The sequence below is a fragment of the Zootoca vivipara genome, chromosome 10 (genome assembly GCF_965207765.1).
Source record: "Zootoca vivipara chromosome 10, rZooViv2.hap1.1, whole genome shotgun sequence".
Taxonomy (NCBI): Eukaryota; Metazoa; Chordata; class Lepidosauria; order Squamata; family Lacertidae; genus Zootoca; species Zootoca vivipara.
Window position 1 is genome coordinate 6,259,493 of NC_142593.1, and position 20,699 is coordinate 6,280,191.

The 20,699-nt window shown below is 40.1% G+C and overlaps 1 protein-coding gene across 3 annotated transcripts in view; it reads right to left on the minus strand.

Moving 5' to 3' along the window:
- FRMD3 (FERM domain containing 3) overlaps positions 1-20,699 on the minus strand; it is a 126,389-nt gene that overhangs the window by 54,419 nt on the left and 51,271 nt on the right. For 2 of the 3 annotated variants that reach the window (XM_088652689.1, XM_060280078.2), the window contains exons 2-3: positions 19,016-19,120; positions 7,032-7,074 (exon numbers count right to left, since the gene is read on the minus strand). In XM_088652689.1, the coding sequence (XP_088508815.1) occupies positions 7,032-7,074; positions 19,016-19,120 (148 nt within the window). Of the gene's footprint in view, positions 1-7,031; positions 7,075-19,015; positions 19,121-20,699 lie in introns of those variants that run through there. The other variant, XM_088652690.1, reaches the window with a different exon arrangement.

The window sequence follows — 20,699 nt, forward strand, 5'->3', positions numbered from 1 at the left end:
TCATATGCATTCAAATTTAAGTATTTCTAAGAAGAAACTGTAAGTCTTAAATACATTGACAGTCAAACAATGATTGTGGGTCAATATGGCATCATTACTCATAATTTAAAAACTAGTTAGGCAGTTCATGTGAAACCAGCAATGTTTTTTATGAAGTTCTCAGTTTCATCTTTTGAGGACCTGACTTTCTGTTATGAAGCAAATAATTGACAAATTGTAAAATGGACAGTGGGGGGGGGGGAGTTAAGGGAAAACAGTGCAAAGGGGGGGAGGGGGGAAGCAAAGTGTGAAAGTCAGCCGCAAATGGATAAATAAGATGAAGGAAGCAAGTGGCTGAAGAAAGAAAGAACAATGTAATATATTCAGACTGTTGTGTAAATTTTAATTCATTTTGCTAGCTCAGTTCATTAGGTACAGAAATACGACAGTATGTTTTGGAACCCTGGTTTCTTTGGTATTGGCCAAGGATACCTCAATGTGTAAATATCCAAATTAATTGATCCTAAACCAGGTCTAAGTCTATGAAAGTGCATGGAAAGACTCATCTGGTTTTAAGAACCAGCTCCGAGCTGTCAATGAAAAATCACTTTCTGCCAAAGGGCGATTATGGTTCACTTGTAAAGGGCAAGTCACTACATATATTTTTGAATTATTATAATCTACTGGGAGGAGAGAAGTGGACAGATTAGTGGTATCAGCATCTTAGGTACAACAATCCTCTCTCTGACCCTGTATCCTTTTCAATAAACACTAATTGGACTTTGCAGACATGGAAGATCCTTTAACACTCAACACATGACATCAGAGTCACTCTTGCATATTTTTAATATCTCTATTCTCACAATAAGGATCACTTCCTTGGAAACTCCTTATACAGAAGGAAGGGAGGGGGAAAGGGAAGGGGGGAGAGAGTGCTGATTTCCTTTCACATTTCTGAAGCTCTTTTCCACTGTCTGCATGTTAAATTGACTATATAATCATTAACTTGTAATTAAAAAGCATAATAATATTTACTAGAACAAATACTCTCACACATATCTTGTTGTATAGCAGCATCTCAGACACATTCAACAATATTTAGTATACTATGTTCCCAAGAAGGCATATATAGTGCCAACATTTTAGTATTTTAGAATATTTATGTTTCAGTTTGCTCTTTCATTTACAGGCTTTCATTTGTTTTTGCCTAATTTCATTTTGGAAAAAGCTGTCAATTGAACAGAAATATAGTAAGTCATAAGAGCCAGAGGAAAATAAACTGACGCTGTACTCTATCATATCAACCTCTGGGGATTGTGGACCACATGATAATGTTATTCATGGTAAGATCAGTACAACAGGGAACATGATAGAGGTTTTATAAAAGGTAAAAGGACCCATGACCATTAAGTCCAGTCACGGACGACTCTGGGGTTGCGGCGCTCATTTCGCTTTACTGGCTGAGGGAGCCGGCATATAGCTTCCGGGTCCTGTGGCCACCATGACTAAGCTGCTTCTGGCGAACCACTGCAGCACACGGAAACATCGTTTACCTTCCCGCCAGAGTGGTACCTCTTTATCTACTTGCACTTGGCGTGCTTTCGAACTGCTAGGTTGGCAGGAGCTGGGGCCAAGCAACGGGAGCTCACCCCGCCGTGGGGATTCGAACCGCTGACTTTCTGATCAGCAAGCCCTAGGCTCAGTGGTTTAATGCACAGTGTCACCTGCGTCCTATAGAGATTTTATAGTTTCGTGCTAATTCAATGGATGATTTTTGTTTTGCTTTTTAAAAACCTGGGACAGGTAAGGCCAAGTACACATCTGCAAGAATGAGGAAATGAGTTAATGAAGCTGTGTGGTGAAATTTTGCAGAAAGGCATTGTTGGGAAAGCCAATGTTTCCATGGGATTTTCAGTTTTAGCAGATAAAAGAGAATATATCTGGCAAAGAAAAACCATCTTGAGGCGTAAGATTTATAGAAGAAAATGGTGGGAATACATAATGAATCATTGGGCTCATTTCAATCTCAGACCAAACTGCTGTAGGCATGCCAAATACAATATTATCTGCTTGTTCTGATTTTTGGAGTAGATCGCAATAAGCTAATTGGACAAGGATATGATGGTTGTTCAATCATGGCAGGAAAAGAAGGTGGGATTCAAGCACAAATCAGGACACTCAATCCTCAGGCAACCTTTGTCCACTGTTCATCCCAGAGACTTAATCTAACTGTAAATTATCTGAATAGTGTAATCATGTGTTTAACACAGTTGGCACAAATAGAGCCATTATAAAGTTTTTTTCCCTATTAGAGGATCTAAAGATTACATCCAAAACCTAACGTACCAATGAAATGTGAAACACAGTAGACTCAATGATACATAAGTATCCCTATGTTTGCATAAAGTTACCCAAGTGTTTTCTTGCATCTCCAACAATTAGCAGTATCAAGCAACGCCAAGACAAGACAACTTTTGTACCACTTATTGTGTGCATCATGGACATCAATTTTAATTGTTCCTCTTGTGACCATAAGCAAATATTCTTCAGTGCTAGAACCAGACACCCAAGCTCTGTAATTTGCTCAGCTAGATGTAATAGAAATGAAAGCACATACACAAGAGTTGTTGGGAACAATGGAACAGCACAGGGAAGCTAATGAGGAGAACTTTAGCACAATAATAGAGAAACTGACAGATGAAGTGAATGTAGAACTTAAAGCACTTGGACAAACCAAACAACAGAAAAAGCCATGCCAAATATCCCAGCCAATCCACAGAAGAGTTCTACCAGTCTATCTACATTCCCTACCTGGATTCACTTATTACCTCAATGAGAACTTGTTTCAGTGATGAAATGATGAAAACCAACCTACTCACAGTTTACTGAAACTACTTCCATCTTATCTGTACCACACTGTAGAAAAGAAACTTTCAAGCCCATGTCAATTCCATTCAGGAACTTTAAAAAATTGAAAGCTTTGAGGATGAATCTGTTACTTTGCATGAGTTGTGGGCAAAAAGGCATACCAAAGCCATTAAAATACTGTAGCTATATTATATTACTACGTGAAGAGTGTTTGCCCAGCACTCTGGGTAAGGCACTAGAAAGACCTAGCAAAAAACAAAAACAAAACAAAACAAAAACTCCAAGGCTGAATTTCACACCTTTTACACAGAATATGCCTTGGCTTTGGTGAATGTTAGGCATAAGAGCTAAAAGCAGTCAGACTTTTTTGTTAATGTTTGCCCATCCATAACATAAAGGGAAATATAATACAAAGTGGATCACTCTTTAAACAAAAACTAGAGTCTTTGGGGTTCTTGACCAGAACAGGCAATAACTTTTTCTATATATTTCTCATTGGGATAGCCTTTTCTCTATGGACACTCAACAAACACAAGCCATTATCGAACATGGCCTTGTCTTCACCCTGCATAAAATGCTAAGGATCATTCAACTGTGCATGTTGTAACTGGGACGGAAAGTGCTGCCGGGATTGCCATTTTAATAGCAGGGGACAATAGTCCAATAGTTCAGTAGTCCTAAGGCTCATAAAGATATGGAGGTCTCGTACACCCCAGGTGTGGTTGCTGACCTTGAGCCAGACATCTTGGAGAGTGAAGTCAAATGGGCCTTAGAAAGCACTGCTAATAACAAGGCCAGTGGAAGTGATGATATTCCAGCTGAACTATTTAAAATTTTAAAAAATGATGCTGTTAAGGTGCTACACCCAATATGCCAGCAAGTTTGGAAAACTCAGCAATGGCCAGAGGATTGGAGAAGATCAGTCTACATCCCAATTCCAAAGAAGGGCAGTGCCAAAGAATGCTCCAACTACCGCACAATTGCGCTCATTTCACACGCTAGCAAGGTTATGCTTAAAATTCTACAAGGCAGGCTTAGGCAGTATGTGGACCGAGAACTCCCAGAAGTGCAAGCTGGATTTCGAAGGGGCAGAAGAACCAGAGACCAAATAGCAAACATGCGCTGGATTATGGAGAAAGCTAGAGAGTTCCAGAAAAATGTCTACTTCTGCTTCATTGATTATGCAAAAGCCATTGACTGTGTCGACCACAGCAAACTATGGCAAGTTCTTAAAAGAATGGGAGTGCCTGATCACCTCATCTGTCTCCTGAGAAATCTCTATGTGGGACAAGAAGCTACAGTTAGAACTGGATATGGAACAACTGATTGGTTCAAAATTGGGAAAGGAGTATGACAAGGTTGTATATTGTCTCCCTGCTTATTTAACTTATATGCAGAATTCATCATGTGAAAGGCCGGACTAGATGAATCCCAAACTGGAATTAAGATTGCCGGAAGAAATATCAACAACCTCACGACTAAATGACTAAACAACAAGGCTCATACTTCATTATCAAGGTATTGCAATTTTTTAATGTGGCACTGTGGCCCAAGACTATGGGACGAGAAACAAAGGTTAGTGACTCATACGAAAAGCAGCACTGGCCAGTAAATGACACACATATGCCACAATGCAACAGACCTATTGCCTAGCAGTCACTCAAAGAACTGAAAAGGAAAACTGGAACAGGAAAAGAAAAATAAGATGTCGTTTTGGTTAAAGTATTCTCATGCAAAAGAAGCATAAATAATCAAGTTTATTGTAGCAGTGAGTCCTTCCTTTCAGAACAGCCTTTTTATCTGTCAGATAAGGCCCAGCTGGTACACTGGAGGGCCCAAGATTTGTCACAGGCTCTCCTGTCATCTGAGGCACAGCTCTTTTGCTGAAATGGATTCATAATCATAATCGTTTAAAAGGATTTTACACACCATGCAATGAATTCAGTGCAGCATCTTTAAAGCGACGCTAATAACTCGCTGGCTTACGCACTAAGAGTATTCAAGAGACAAAGGAAAGGGAAAGATAAAAGCTTCTTATAAGATGCTGATGTCAGGGGCCCCTCTGCTCTGCCAAGAACTGGCATGGATTAGTAGCCCCAGACGGAAGAGGAGGAAGACGAAGGAGCAGATGGAGGGCTGGAAGGATGGCTCCCAAGGTGGGAGGATGAAGGAAGGTATCAGAGAGGGGGAAGATCTGCTACTCTCTCCACCACCCCTCCTGTGGAGTGTAGAGCCTCATCAGGGAGAAAGGAGAACTTCAGCCAGAGGGAGATGCTGAACCAGAGGAGGGAGTGGCAGAACGGGAGGCAAAAGGGCAGGACATTTGTATCTCCATGAATCAGGCATCACCTTCGTAGGTGGGCTCAGACCCAGGGCACACCCAGAGGGTGAGAGAGTCTTTTGAGTGAGCGCCTCCTGCCTCATCTTTAAAAACATGCTGGAAGGGCTGTGTCAGCTATCAGGACATCTTTGTACATAATATCCATTCAGTTATGAACCTCTTGTCTGGCTCTTATATACCTTGGAATCTTGACTTCTGGCCCTTGCGCTTGCTGCTGAGCACGTACCACTATTATCCCAAATAAAGATCTCTTCCTTACTCTCAAATAAGAGTCACTGCAATCGTATTTTGGGATGGTAGCCTGACAGCCATACACAAACTGTTAATGGCAAGGAATCTTATGTGCAAGGGCACCACACATTAGAGGGGTTCATAGTATGTTCAACAGAATTGAATTGCCACTGAATATGAAAAAAAGCTGGTTCAGGATATGAATTTGACAATCCCATAAAGCTTGAGTATTCTCTGACCCAGGGCCTTTTTTCAGCCAGGTTCACCAGTACTTGGAAGCATATTCTCCCATTTCACATTTCTGTTACACTTTATGGGCTTTTACTTCTGGTTCTATCATTCTCTTTGCCACAGATAGTGGCATTAATTTATAAGTTTGCTTATTTAACTTCACTCTTGCTTCACTCTTCTGCTAAGAGCAGATTGCACATGTTTCTTTGGGGGGGGGGGTCACCTAGAGACTGATAACATCTATTCACACTTAATTTCAACAAATTATAGCTAATCAAACAGAATTCACGAAAGCCACTAAAAACAGAAAGCTTTCTTTAAAAGAAAGTTCATCATAATGTACTAGAAGGCCATCAGGAAAATTGTGGGCAGAACCCCCCCCCCCGCCCTATAATGGATATATGTGACACATTGACCTTCTTATGTTGTCTATGTCTCTTGTGCACCTTATTTTAAAATTGTGGGTTTATTTATTCTGAGCTAAGGAAATGAGGAGAGCATTGAAGACTCCTCTGGACAACTAAAAATACATAGTGCAGTTCTATACATTTGCACTCAGGTATAAGATTCCAGCCTCGATTTTATTCATTCAGATATACATGTCTAAATTATGTCATACACTGCTAGCTGCTGAATCACTTATGCTACTATTGAAAATGTACAATGCTACTAAAGGGACAAAACTACCCTCCTTTTCATAAATTAACCATGTTGACAACAACCTACATAAGTAAAACAAGCAGCAGATTTCACTGTCTAAAGTCTTCAGATACTGCAAACTGAGCTTTCATCTCAGGCATCATATCAAATCACTAACAAATGACAGTGGTGGGGCCATTTAGGAAGGAAGGAAGGAAGGAAGGAAGGAAGGAAGGAAGGAAGGAAGGAAGGAAGGAAGGAAATATTTAAATAGAATCTCACAACCTTTATCCTTTACAACAGGCTTCCTCAAACTCGGCCCTCCAGTTGTTTTTGGCCTACAACTCCCATGATCCCTAGCTAGCAGGACCAGTGATAAGGGATGGTGGGAATTGTAGTCTCAAAACATCTGGAGGGCTAGACCAGAAACTGCATAGCTCTTTCTTGAAACTGGACAATACTTCCCAGTGAGTCCCTTTTAGGACCTGCATAAAGTTTGTGAATACCAAAACAAAAGAGTAGGAATATGGCGCTCACTTATTTATTATACTCAACACTTCACAGCCCTCTCTGAATGAACTGAGTTACTTCTCAGGCGCTTCTTTGGATCTGGGTTCAAAATGTATAAAGAAACCAAGTATAAAGAAACCATCTCATACAGTGGGGAAGGGGTTAGAAACATGCTACTACACGGCACTTTTAAACAGCCTGCCACATTTTAAACTGAGCTATCAACACTTACATTTCATTTGCTTGGAGATAGCCTTGTTGGGCTCTAGCCAGTGCTGAAGAAAAGAGAGGCAGAGATAAATGGTTAGAGCGTTGCAGAAGACATCACTTTCATTTACTGCCACAAGGTCATAATAAACTGACAAGCAGTTTTCATAACAGCTGTGATTTCTATTGTGTTTTGTGTCAAAGAGCTTCAAAGGGATGCTTATACTTGTGGAAGGATAATGAAAAAGAATCAGCTGAACGTGAAAGGCATAGCTAATGCAGTAAAAGTATACACAATGGGCGTATTTATGTTTGTTCGAAGTCTGGACCGTGGGGACAGGAATGGGAAGAACTGAATCAACTATGAAGCAAGCAGGGGTTTCAGTAGTGGAACAGAAATATATTTACAGGGTAGCATTCAACTAAGTTAGATAAACAAATTAGACCCATATACTGTATACTAATTTGAATTAGTCAATTCATTTATTCTACTCTGAGTAAAACTTAGCCGAATACCACCCACAACTTATTACTACAGGGAGCTAGAGAAGGCTCCTTAGAATAAGGTTACCAGATTTTTTTTTTCAGTGAATCCGGGGACACTTTTCAACTTCAATGGATTTTGTATGGGGACTGGTTTGTAAATCCGGGGACTGTCCCCGGGAAACGGGGATGTCTGGTAACCTTACCTTAGAACAAACTTAAACCTCTAGATATTATTTATTTCTTTTAGGCCATTGCTTCCTCCAAGCAACTCTCGAATGGTTTACAGGTTCTTTCTCTCTCATTTTATCCTCAAAAAGAGGTTAGGATGAGAGCGAGAAACTACCATATTTTTCCGTGTATAAGACTAGGTTTTTTCCCCTTAAATAACAATGTCAAAAATTAGGGGGTGTCTTATACATGGGGGCATCTTACAGATGAAAAATATGGTATATTTGCTAGGAAGTATCTCTAGAGCGAATTGCGGCTGCTGGTGGCGAGTGAGCATAAGATTGATTTGCTGATGGTTATAATGTTGGTGATTACGGTAGATTTCACAAAGCCATGTCTAAAGAGGACTGTTTTCCACTGAAAGCCAGGTAAAAAAATAGCTGCCTCATATGACCACAGACATAATCAAATACGCCAGGCGTAGCTAATGCACTGCCCTCCAGATTTTTGGCCTACCGCTCCCATCAGCCCCGGCCAGCAAGGCTAATAGTCAGCAATAGCAGGAACTGGAGTCCATTCTGCAAAACACTATTCCTGTCAGGAGTGAGTTCAAAGGAATGTGAGCAAAGAACAATTTTTGCACGGTCCACGAATACATTTGTTGCTGGTTTTTCCTCCCTCAAAGAAGCTTCACGGCAGCATGGATGGTTCTCTTCTCTCTCTCTCTTTTTAAATATTAAAATACTTTATTTATTTTCTTTTAAAATACAAAAAAAACATACGTACAGTGGAACCTCGGTTTATGAACACCTCGGTTTATGAATTTTCGGTTTATGAACGCCGCGGACCCATCTGGAACGGATTAATTCACTTTCCATTACTTTTAATGGGAAAGTTCGCTTCAGTTTATGAACGCTTCAGTTTATGAACAGACTTCCGGAACCAATTACACCCATGTTTCAGTTTATGAACTTTTAAGTACTTTAAGTACTTCGCGGACCCGTCTGGAACGGATTAATCCACTTTCCATTACTTTCAATGGAAAAGTTCGCTTCAGTTTATGAACGCTTCAGTTTATGAACAGACTTCCGGAACCAATTGTGTTCATAAACCGAGGTACCACTGTACAACAAAAAAAAATCATTAAAAAACAACAACATAAAAGCAATACCAAACAGAATCATAACAAAAAACATCAACTAAATCATAATCAAATCATATTCCAAATCATATTCTAAACAGAACAGAACATAATTTATATACCACAAAATAAACAAAAATAAACATAAATATTAATAAAATCTTATTTCTCTTCCCACGTATCACCTGTGACTTCCAACCTTTCCTATAAGCTGATTTTATTTCCTTTGTTTTCTGCGTCCTTTATTCTATATTCTTCCTGTTCTTTTCTTTTGTTTACACCAGGTGGATGGTTCTCTTCTCACCTATTTTATCTAACCCTGTGGAATAAATAGGTTAGGATCCCCAATGTAGTGCCATGACGCCCCCACCCCCATCTCCGTAGTGCCCATCAAGGCCCATCAAGGCCACTCCTTCCCCCAAAAAACACTTTCTTTAAAAAAGTTTAAAAACAAACTCCAAAAACTCCTTTTAAAAAATCAAAACAAGATGGAGGGTGCCTTGAGCTCATTTGTTTTTTTTTTAACCTTGTGCAATGACTATGCTCACTGGAAAGTGAAGAGCAGGCCTCCAGCCATGACAGCCTCTTCCATTCTTTTCCGCAGAGTGTTTCTGGTTGCCATTTAGACCCAGAGACATCTTTCATAGGCTGGAAGAGGACAGGGCAGCTAAAGCTGTCAGATGTGCCAGGAGGCAGTGAGGGGGAAGAAGCTGGCAGGCATTTGTTTTTCGGGGGGCGGGCGGGTGTTTGGATATTTTGCCAGTTGGTTTTGAGGTGCATATGTGTGGTATTTATTTGTGTTTCTCTGAGCACCACCAGTTTTCCTTTTGCAAAATGCTTAGTTTGTTATGTGTGATGGGAGGATAGTGGTTTTGGTATTTGGAACTCAGACCCAACCTCAATTTCATGGACAAGTTATTTGCATTTTGTGACTACTCGCTAGGCCATCACTTTGTCACTAGACAAGCTCCCCATGGCAACCATTTTGTGGCAGTGCACATAATAGCTTCATGGATCTCCAAATGAGCTCCCAGGCCAAGATAGCAAGGGATTTCTGGATTAGGCTTGTGACTGACCAAGATCACCCAGCAAACTATGAGGCTTGGCATTGATTTGAACCTGGGACTCCCTGTTCCAACACTCAACCACTGCAATCTGTCCTCTTTTGTTCTCAGCTTCTGGCAAAAGAGGTTACATTCATTTCACTTATCATTTATTACAACTGTCCCGGAGAAGCTGGAAATTTGCTTTCAGGGTATGTGATAAAAAGCTGGAATCTTTCTATCACTTCCCCTTAATAATTCATTAAAATGCTTATTAATTCATTCCTATGAAGTTTCTCCTACTATCAATCTGCACTCATCTCTTCTTCAAATACAAATTCAGCAAAATTGAAATGCATGAGCAGGCAAATTAAATTATTAGAATTTAATTAAATTATAGCAACAAATGTAAAAGGTGAAAATGAGTATCACTGGCAGGGATCAATACATTATCTGCTATATTAACAACCATGGAACCAAAACCTTCATACTCTGAAGTGATTTGAAAATGTCAGAGTTGCATCATGGCTCAATTAATTAACCATGGTGTTTACAGTCAGAGTGGACAAAATCAAATAGCATAAATGCATTATTATGAGCTAATTTCAATATCTGTGAAGGTGTCAGACTGAAAATATTTAAAGAAGTATTTTTTAATTGCTAAAGCAATGTGACCTCTCTATCTTCTTTTACTAAGGAAGCAAATGCACCTGCAGTATGGTATCCCATTGCTTGCTGTGTGCTGACCTGTAATGTTCTTCACTTTCTAAGCACTGTATTAATCCTGGATCAGCATTTCGATGTCCCTGAGTCACCATTTACCAGGCCAGGTGCCCTCAGGATGATTATCCACAATGCTGAGTAGGCCTATATGTTATGCATGGCTCCACGGCAAAATGACGTCCGTGTTGGAAAGGTCATTTCACAAAGCTTAAAATACATTTAAAGAGGAAAAACCAAGTATTATTTAACAATATTGTCAAATGGCCACTTCTCCGTATGTGCCTTTATATGCTATTTCGGCATTTACGTAAATTAGTCATACTTTGGGTTGTTCCCGTCTCTTACATACTTAGAAGTGAAAACAATGCTGAAGAAATGCTACTTCAAATATTGTCCCTCAAGTCATCATGAGGTCCTGTTTTGATTTGGGACACTCCAGAAAATTTGCATCATCGTTGCCTCATCAGAAACTAATCCTCGATTTGTACAGGGGGAGGGGGGATATACATTGATATTTTTGTGGCTGGTTACAGACTATTTAGATTCCATTGGCAAATAAGACAAGATGATAATGATGTCTCTGGTGTGCAGCACTGTGTACTCTGAATGTGGAATATCATCTGCCATTTTGCTATTTAGTCAGCAGGTTTGGGCAGAACCTTTTGGAAATCTTGAGTCTGCTTGAAAATTTACTTTCTTGAATCATTTTGTTTCACCTCCAGACTTTGCTACCTCACTAATTTACAGATCTCTTAAGTAGCACCAGACCCCCTAAAATAGATCTTCTATTTGTTTCCCTGCTGGTTTAATCCTGTCTTCTCACCTGTTATTATTCATAAGAGGACCCATTTTCATATCCCATAATAGATAGGCTCATTTCAATTAAAATGTATTTGTTTTGTTTTGTTTTGTAGAAGTTGTTTCTTCCTAGTTTTTAGGGGGTAGCAGTGAAGCTGAACATGGCTTCATCTCACCTTTCAATAAGGAGGTATAGAGGTATCTTACCACTGCTCCCTTAAGAGAATGGGGAGCGAGAATTTCCTAGCTGAACTGTACAGTAGTTGGGTATAGAATCATAGAATTGTACAGTTGGAAGCCTTATCTTTCAAGGGTCATCTAGCCCAACTCCCTGCAATGCAGGAATCTCAACTAAAGCATACAAGACAGATGGCCATCCAACCTCTGTTTAAAAATCTCCAACGAGGGAGGGTCCACAACCTCCCAAGGGAGTCCATTCCACTGTCAAACAGCTCTTACTGTCATAAAGTTCTTCCTGATGTTGAGCATGATTTAGACAACTGGATTACTAGATAGAGGATGAGTGAATAAGGATGCATAGTGGTTGGTTCAGCTGAACGCTTGCATAGTCTGTGGCGATATCCAACAAAGTCTGCCAGCAGAACAGCCACCTTTGGCAGAATAAACACTTCACTGAGTGGCCTTGGGCCCATAATCAGCCTAACCCACAGGGTACAAGGGAAGTTCATAACTCTGTAAAAGCTTGCAGAAATTCCAAGTATACGGTTTCTGCTCAGTCTACAGTTCTACAGTTTTGTTGACACCTCCAGAGAATTCTGCATTCTCAGTACAGTATGTACCAAATGTGCTTTGGTGTTATGCAAAAGATGCTGTGTGGCATGAATCAGATGAGATAACAAATATGGTAAACACTGCATTGCTTAACCTTCCATTCACATTTCATTTTCAAAGATACAAGTTCTATATTAAATAAATTTTGAAGTGCCAGAATGTTGCAGTGCTGAATGAATTGTTTCAATATTCAGTTAAATAAAATGGGGTGGTGGTGGTTTGCTACAACTGCAAACAATGAGAGAGATTTTTCCCCTAGGAGTGGCACTCTCTTAATAATAATAATAATAATAATAATAATAATAATAATAATAATAATAATACAAAGTATCCTATGGCAGAAGTCTTAAGATTTGATGGGATTACATGGAATGGCTTTTAAAATTCTTACAAATTATATTGTTCCTGTCATTTCATGCAGGAAAATTAGTTTGCTTTCTTTGTAAAGCTCTAAACATAGCTAAGTACCTAAGGAGGTTTCTGAACATCTAAGAAGAAGAAGTGTTTGGATTTGATATCCTGCTTTATCACTACCCTAGGGAGTCTCAAAGCTGCTAACATTCTCCTTTCCCTTCCTCCCCCCACAACAAACACTCTGTGTGGTGAGTGGGGCTGAGAGACTTCAGAGAAGTGTGGCTAGCCCAAGGTCACCCAGCAGCTAAGAGTGCTACCCACCTCCAAATTAGAAAACGCAAAATAAATTGAATTTCAAAATGCTCTCTAGACCCAGGAATGCGGAAACTATGCAGAAATACTAGCACTATTTTTCAGAAGCGAAACATGCTTTAAGCCATGAGAGGGTTCATTATAGAAGCAAGGAAATCCCAGCATACCAACTTAACAGCCCTCATAATAGGTTTGCCACTTGGTGGGAACTAAATATTTAAAAGCCTTGTTTATTACTGCCAGACTTACTTGAAATATTGCCAGCATTACTCACAGGCAATGCCACTCACAATCTGTTTCGCACTGTGCCCTTTCAACAGAAACACACACACACACACACACAGTTGCTCAACTACAGCTCTCATCATCCCTGACCATTGGTCATGCTGGCTGTGGCTGATAGGACAGGCAGTCTAACAGCACCTGCAGGACCACTGGTTCCCCACCCCTAATTTAAACAGAGTCTTATAGCCTCTTAGATATGTTGTAGCATAAGTTGTCATGGACTAGAACCCACTCCCAATATATGTATCTGATGAAGGCTCTGGTCCACAAAAAGCTTGGCCTTTGTTTGGAATACCATGTGACCTACTTTACAGAGGCCACACCTCTATTTTAGGGCCAGCTGCTCCAAGTTCAGTTTCAGGAGGAAGAATCATAAAAAGGAGACCAGGCCTTGAAGTTCCCCATCCACAGCATTTGGACAGCAGACACACAACTCCTGGTTGTTGTGTTTCCTGCTACAGTGAGATGCCTTGATTTATGTTTAAACGCCATGCCTTCTAAAGTAATGCTTTCTAAATTTGCATCTATACAAATAAATCGACATATGCAGACATATGCAAATTTTATATCTGTCTGTGCCCTCTTTCTTCCTCCTTTTCGGTGATTTCTTTTATTCTGTCCTTCCTTTCTTCCTTTATCTCCCCCTGCCTCTTTTTTGGGGGAGGGACATGTGTAAATGGTTACCTTAACCACAGGACATTTTTTTAGATGTTTACTTTAAAAGATTCTTTAGAATTGCTAAAGTCATCCTCAACTACTAACCAATCTGGCAAACACAAACTACAAGGGAAATTTGGGGTGAGGGAGAGAGAGAATCTTCTACATGGTGCCCATTGTTATAGCCTACAATTCCAGGCAGCACTTCTTCTGTGGCTACAGTTTGTAGGTGTTCTTTTCACTTGGGAAACTGGTAGAAGAAGTAAGATTGTTTGCTCGTAGACAGAAACCCAGTATTCTCACTTCTGTTTTCTGCGGACTATTCTCCTTTCTTCCTTCTAGCTACTCTGCGGGAGTCTTCCAAAATTACTGGTTTGGGAAAATTGCACATGCTGTCATTTCATCCTTCACAGTGCCCCAACTGCTGCATAAAAGCAGATAAAGCATCAGTTGACTACATAAATTCAAAAGCTATCCCTCCAAAAGGCTTGGTCCAGATGAGCATTAATATAGGTCACAAACAAATACTTTTCACATTGTAAGCTGTTTTGCAGTCAGCTGTACAGGTGAGAAAGCAAGTTGCCCAAGTCGCTCACACTGCTTAATGAAATACCTTAGATCTCAGCTATCACTTGGCTAAATTGGTACTACCTTATAAAGAAACCTGGGCCATTCTAAGTACATGCAGTCTCATAATATATACTGATAGCAAATCCAGTTCTTCAAGTGCTAATCCTTATGGAGCCAAAACAGCAGAATTTCACACTGAAGGGAGAGGCATAATTGGGCTGAGAAGGATCCTAGAAAAAAGAATGGCTGGCTGGGACCCTGAAGGAAGTTCTCCACACTGCCAAGTTTCGTTTTCTGACCCTATAGATCAAAATACAGCATGGGGAGGGATTCAACTCAAGTGACATTATTGATGTCCAAGTTTCAAGAGATACAAAAGTCCCCAAGACTACATGCGCTCAATCCAATTAACTTTGAACAACTCTTCTGAGCTCATATGAAATCAGGCTTATTTTAAACTTAATGCTAACTGCACAACAGCTTCTTTATTTGGGACCAGGGATATAGTTTTCAAACTATAACTAACTGAAATCCATGTAGTTTGGGCTTAGATACGTTTGTGGATCACAGCCTACTGCTCCATGCTCCAGGTATATAACTCTCCCTCTGAAACTGATGGTACCTCTTTAGAGCACAGAGTCTGTGGGTATCAGTTTCAATGAGCTCCCCTGGTAGCATTTCTATCCAGTTAGGTGAATGAATGCCAATAGAATACGCTAAAAAACAACCCACAAATATTACTGAAAACAAGGGCTTGTCCATAGAGAAAGCTTCTCCACTCCTGGGGTGCATTGGGGTGCAACCTGAAGTACTGGAAGCCATCCTGATGGCACAAGGTTTTTTCCTTCCCACATCATTGTTTCCTTGGTATGAATTTTGCAGGCTATGCATATTATATGTGCACATCCAAAACTGGCCATATCTGCTGGGTTAATGGGAGGCAAACATCACAGCAGATGATTAATATATACAAGTGGAAGCAGCTTCCTTGGGATTTTACTTACTTAATTGTTCAGCAAAAAAAAAGTACAGTGGTGCCTCGCTAGACGAATTTAATTTGTTCCACGGGTCTATTCTTATAACGAAAAATTTGTCTAGCAAATCCCATAGGAATGCATTGAATTTTTTTGAATATTTTTTTTGCCCATAGGAACGCATTAATTGAATTTCAATGCATTCCTATGGGAAACCGCAATTCGCTAGACGATTTTTTTGTAAAACGAATTTGTCTAGCGAGGCAACCTCCGCTAGAAAAATCCTTTTTTTAAGCGAAAATTTCGCCTTACTGGGCGTTCATTAAGCGAGGCATCACATGAAAAGATCAACTCCTCACAGATGCAAAATGAGTTACAACTGGACAGCTCTAAAAGCTTATGAATCCCCTTACTACCGTACGTCTCCTTGTTGGAGCAACATTAAGCAAATGCTAAGTGCTATGAACATGTTCTGTGGAGCTTAGGGCAAAGGCCACAGGCAGCACTCCTCTCTTCCTCCACTCATGTGCTTTGAGCATAGTTATTACCAGTCAGTGCAACAGATTGTTTTCCTGGGCTCCCATGTGCATAATTCTGTCGGGATTTTTGTCAATTTTACTCCAAACCTAGACATTCTTTTTTATTAATTTTTTTTATTAATTTCGTAAGGAAAAAAAGGACAAACCACAAGAAAAAAGAGGCAAACTGGGCGAGAAATAAAGCTCTGACAGAAATCAGTTCAAAAGAATAAATGTTGCCAATGATATAAAAATATTATTGGGAGGCAATGCTATCCAACCAAATGTGCTTGTTAGCTCTTCGATTTGAAGATCCTTGACTTTTGTGCAACTCAGCAAACAACTAATGCACTCATAAACATGATGAGTCCTTTAATATGAGCAATAAATCTGAGTTTGAGCCACATGGTTCTGGAAGCAGAAGCAGCTGCACAGGCTGCAATTAAGCAAACTTGGTTGTATGCAAAACTCAGGCAGCAGATATCAGAGAAGGTGGGCAGGCTGGCGGGGGGAACAAAGTACTGAACCAGCAAAAAACTTTAGTAGTCTCAGGAGACTCTACCAATGTATTTAAAAACCTGTTTTTAAATTTGCCACCCATGACCCATCTCAAGAATATCACCAGTAGCTTCTGTAGTGATCATTCAAAGCAGGCATCCCCAAACTCGAGCCTCCAGATGTTTTGGGACTACAACTCCCATCATCCCTAACCACTGGCCCTGTTAGCTAGGGATGAAGGGAGTTGTAGTCCCAAAACATATGGAGGGCCGAGTTTGGGGATGCCTGATTTAAAGAAAGGCAAGAGATATGAGTCTTTGTCACCTAAAGCATGCAAGTACATCTCCATGTATTATTTATCATGTTTATTGGGACTCTGAAGCATCTTGACAAGCATATTGCTTTCAACTCAATATACATAGCCATTGCCATAGCTCAATTTTTTTTTGTCTTTTTTAAAACAGAACAATGAATTCCTAATGTTATCTTTATTCATCTATTTACAAATTTACCGTACCAGTATATCCCGCTTTCACCATGTCGGTCTCAAAGCTGCTTACAGCAGTAAAATATACAATTCCAAAGAGTAGTTAATATAGTGTTCAACATACAATGGGAATTTAAGCACATAATATATGCAAAACCAAGTGATAAAAGTCCACACGTGGAAACCTCTTAAGTTCATTTTCCAAGGCGGGGAGGTAAAAAGTGTTTCCAACTAGCAGTGTATGGTATAGATATGTGTATGGATTGAGGTAGACAGATGTAATGGACATCAAAACCCCATGCAGAAGATTTAAAAAATTACTTTTTCAAAATCACTAAAAATGGAAGTAATTTTATTTCTTCATTTAAAATGAATAGGATGTTAAGCATGAGGAGACTGAGTTTTTCTATTGCTTGTTTTCAATCCTTAGCAGGAAGGGCGCATCAACTTCTGTGATGCACAACAGGAACACTGTTAGAATTTTGCCACTTACGCAGTATAAAATTAAATGTTTGTCTATTAATACACAATATTAATAGTCATTTACTGAGGTCACTGGTGAACAGCTCTCATTGTTATAATCTTAAATTAGGAGGCTTCCTTTGCTGGAAGATTTATACAGTACTGTAGTTTTGAAAAAAGCTTTGAAAGCTTTTCTAAAGATTCTATTGTTTGCAACTCTAAGACTTGCAACAGCCACTTGCCAGCCGTATCTTCCAGCCTTATTGTTCCTGTGATTTATTTGCAGTCGCAAATCTTGCATTACATTTGCAACCTTCTAGGCTGTAGCTTCTCAGAACACAACATTTATATTCGTAACCCCACTTTTTTAATCTAAGAAGATTAACCCAGAGCAGTGGGGAGGGTATGATTTGATTAAAACTGTGGAGCAATGTAAAGGTAAAGGTAAAGGGACCCCTGACCATTAGGTCCAGTCGTGACCGACTCTGGGGTTGCACACTCATCTCGCATTATTGGCCGAGGGAGCCGGCGTATAGCTTCCAGGTCATGTGGCCATCATGACAAAGCCGCTTCTGGCAAACCAGAGCAGCACATGGAAACGCCGTTTACCTTCCCGCTGTAGCGGTTCCTATTTATCTACTTGCATTTTGACGTGCTTTCGAACTGCTAGGTTGGCAGGAGCTGGGACCAAGCAACGGGAGCTCACCCCGTCACAGGGATTCGAACCGCCGACCTTCTGATCAGCAAGCCCTAGGCTCAGTGGTTTAACCACAGCGCCACCTGGGTCCCCTGGGTGGAGCAATGTGCAAAACTTAAATTCTTTAATTCATTAATTCTTGGTATGTGTATTTTGAAACCATTATCTTAGTTTCAAAGGTACCTTATATCCCAAATACCAATGTGGCTCTAATGGTATGAACTATAGTGAAAACAATAAGAATTTATATACAGGGCTGGATTTAGGTTTGATGAGGCCCTAAGCTACTGACGGTAATGGGGCCCTTTATATGTCCAGCTGTCCTTTGTCAACAACAAATTGCCGCTGTTTTTTGTGTTGAATATAAGCTATATGGTAATTCATGGACTTAATAGGTATCTAAAGCCATTTGCACATAACAAAATACGGTATGTATTTTATCAAAGTAACTGTTGAACTGAAATACAATTAAGAAGTATATTAATAGTGAAATCTGAGGGGGGGGCAAGAGTGGGGCCCTAAGCTATAGCTTGTTTAGCTTATATGTAAATCCAACACTGTTTATATATGTTCCAGACCATGAAAAGGCTAGTATCAAAACGCTGCGGCACAATGTGGAAGTAGATCTGTGGGTCTTCAGTTTCTACAGTTGTGGCTCCCCTGGTCATGCTATAAAAAGGGTTGACAGAGCAACAGGGAAGAGATACGGCTAGGCTACACATTATAGCCGCTACAGGGATACTGATCCCCATGGCAACTGTAATGTGTATCTCAGCTCAAAGACTGGCAGGGTCCTAACCATCCCACACAGCAAAACCCTTGCACTTGTCCTAGTGAATTGCAGATTGCTCATCAACACAATAAATGGGGATTTAACACTTACCCCTGACCCTTATGACATCACAATTTGAGGAATCTATACTAGGGCAATGAAAGACTAAATAGAAAATGAGAATAAATTCTTGGTTCTGCTTGCCAGCTTAGCAGTTTTACAGACCTGACACAAATTGGCAAATGCACTCTGTTCAGAGTTCATATACATACCCGCTGTTTTTCAGGATCCACATAGCGAATGCCAAAGTAGTCTTTTTCCAGCAAACTGTAATGATTGCAGACATGATCTATGAGAAACTGGCCTTTGGTCTCTCTCTGAAAAGGAAAAAGGACATATATAGTAAGGCTATAGGTTATTTCTACATAACTATTATGCCTATCTTTTGAAATTAATGTTTAAACACACTTTATATATCAATTATGTTGCTTCATGAAGTGGGGATTCTATTCCATTAGAAATATCTATTCTTTCCTTCAATCAGCACCACATTTTCACCAGTCTAAAGTCCTCCTCGGGGATTACGGCTGTATACATTGGCTCTGCCCCTCCACCTCCCATCTTGTTGGGTTCAGAGGCAAGGTCTGAAAGGGGCTTGAATGTGTGTTTGCTTAAGATCATAAGAATGTGAGAATAGCCTGCCAGATCCAGCATTATGAAAAATATTTTAGCAAAGTGTCCAATTATTCAATTAACTAAGCAGCTAAAACGTCTTAGAAGGAAAATGTCATTTTAATCAAACATCTTACAAGCACTACACCTGGAAATGGCATTTGTCTTGCAAAAAAAAAAGATAAGCATGAAGGCAAGAACAACAGCGTTCAAGGATTTACTCTCTAATCCATTCATTTTATTGGATTATCAATCTTCCCGATCCCTATACACAGAGTACTTGAGTTAATTAGTACATGATCAAAGGCTGAATAATGCAATCATTTTATTCAAACCAACAACAAAGCTCTTCTTCTAAACCAAAAGCTATACTAAATAGGTACATGAGCAATAGACAAGTTTGAACAACAAAAGAGACAATGATTGAGATGCAAGTTTGTTAGTATCACTCATTTTGAAAATCACATTCAGTGGAAATGTAGTTGGTATATACAGTAACAGGTACCAGAATCTTTAAGCAGCTAGGGAGAAACACAACCAGTTAGCTCCTTTACGCTCAAGTACAGGGCTAGCCAACGTGGTGCCCTTCGGATCATCTTGTTGGACCACCATCAGCGACAGACGGCCAATGGTCTGAGATGAAGGCAGCTATAGTCCAACACCATCAAGAGGACAGACAACATGCTGTCTGCCCCTGCTCAAGTACACATTTGAAGAGCTACATGAGCTTTGGCGTTTAACCCATGTCTGGTTGCTAGTGCCAGGCAACTGAGTGCCCCAATTCCTCAAGAAGGACCACCACCAGCAGAGTTGAGAGCAGACCATACAGTGCAGCCCTGTGATGCACTGCTATGTGTGCTGCCTGCCTGGTACTCTGTCAGACACAAGAGATGATCATGACACAAAAGGATCACTAGCAGCAACCACAGTATACAGATGGTGAAGGGGGAAAGAAGCAGAGTAAAGCAAAGACTGGAAGACCTATCCCTGCAAAGTCATAGCCACATCCAAGCTACGTAGTAGATGTTCAAACTCTCTTGGTAAGGTATGCACATCTTTCTTAACTTAGGGAAGTTCCCCATGGCAGGAGTTTTTTAAAAATATGTCTAAAATTAGCAGCCTTATACCTGGTGTTGCTCTGAAATTATAAGAAACAAACAAAGAAAACTCTAGTTACAGGTAGGTAGCTGTGTTGGTCTGACATAGTCAAAACAAAATAAAAAAATTCCTTCCAGCAGCACCTTAAAGACCAACTAAGTGGTCTTTAAGGTGCTGCTGGAAGGA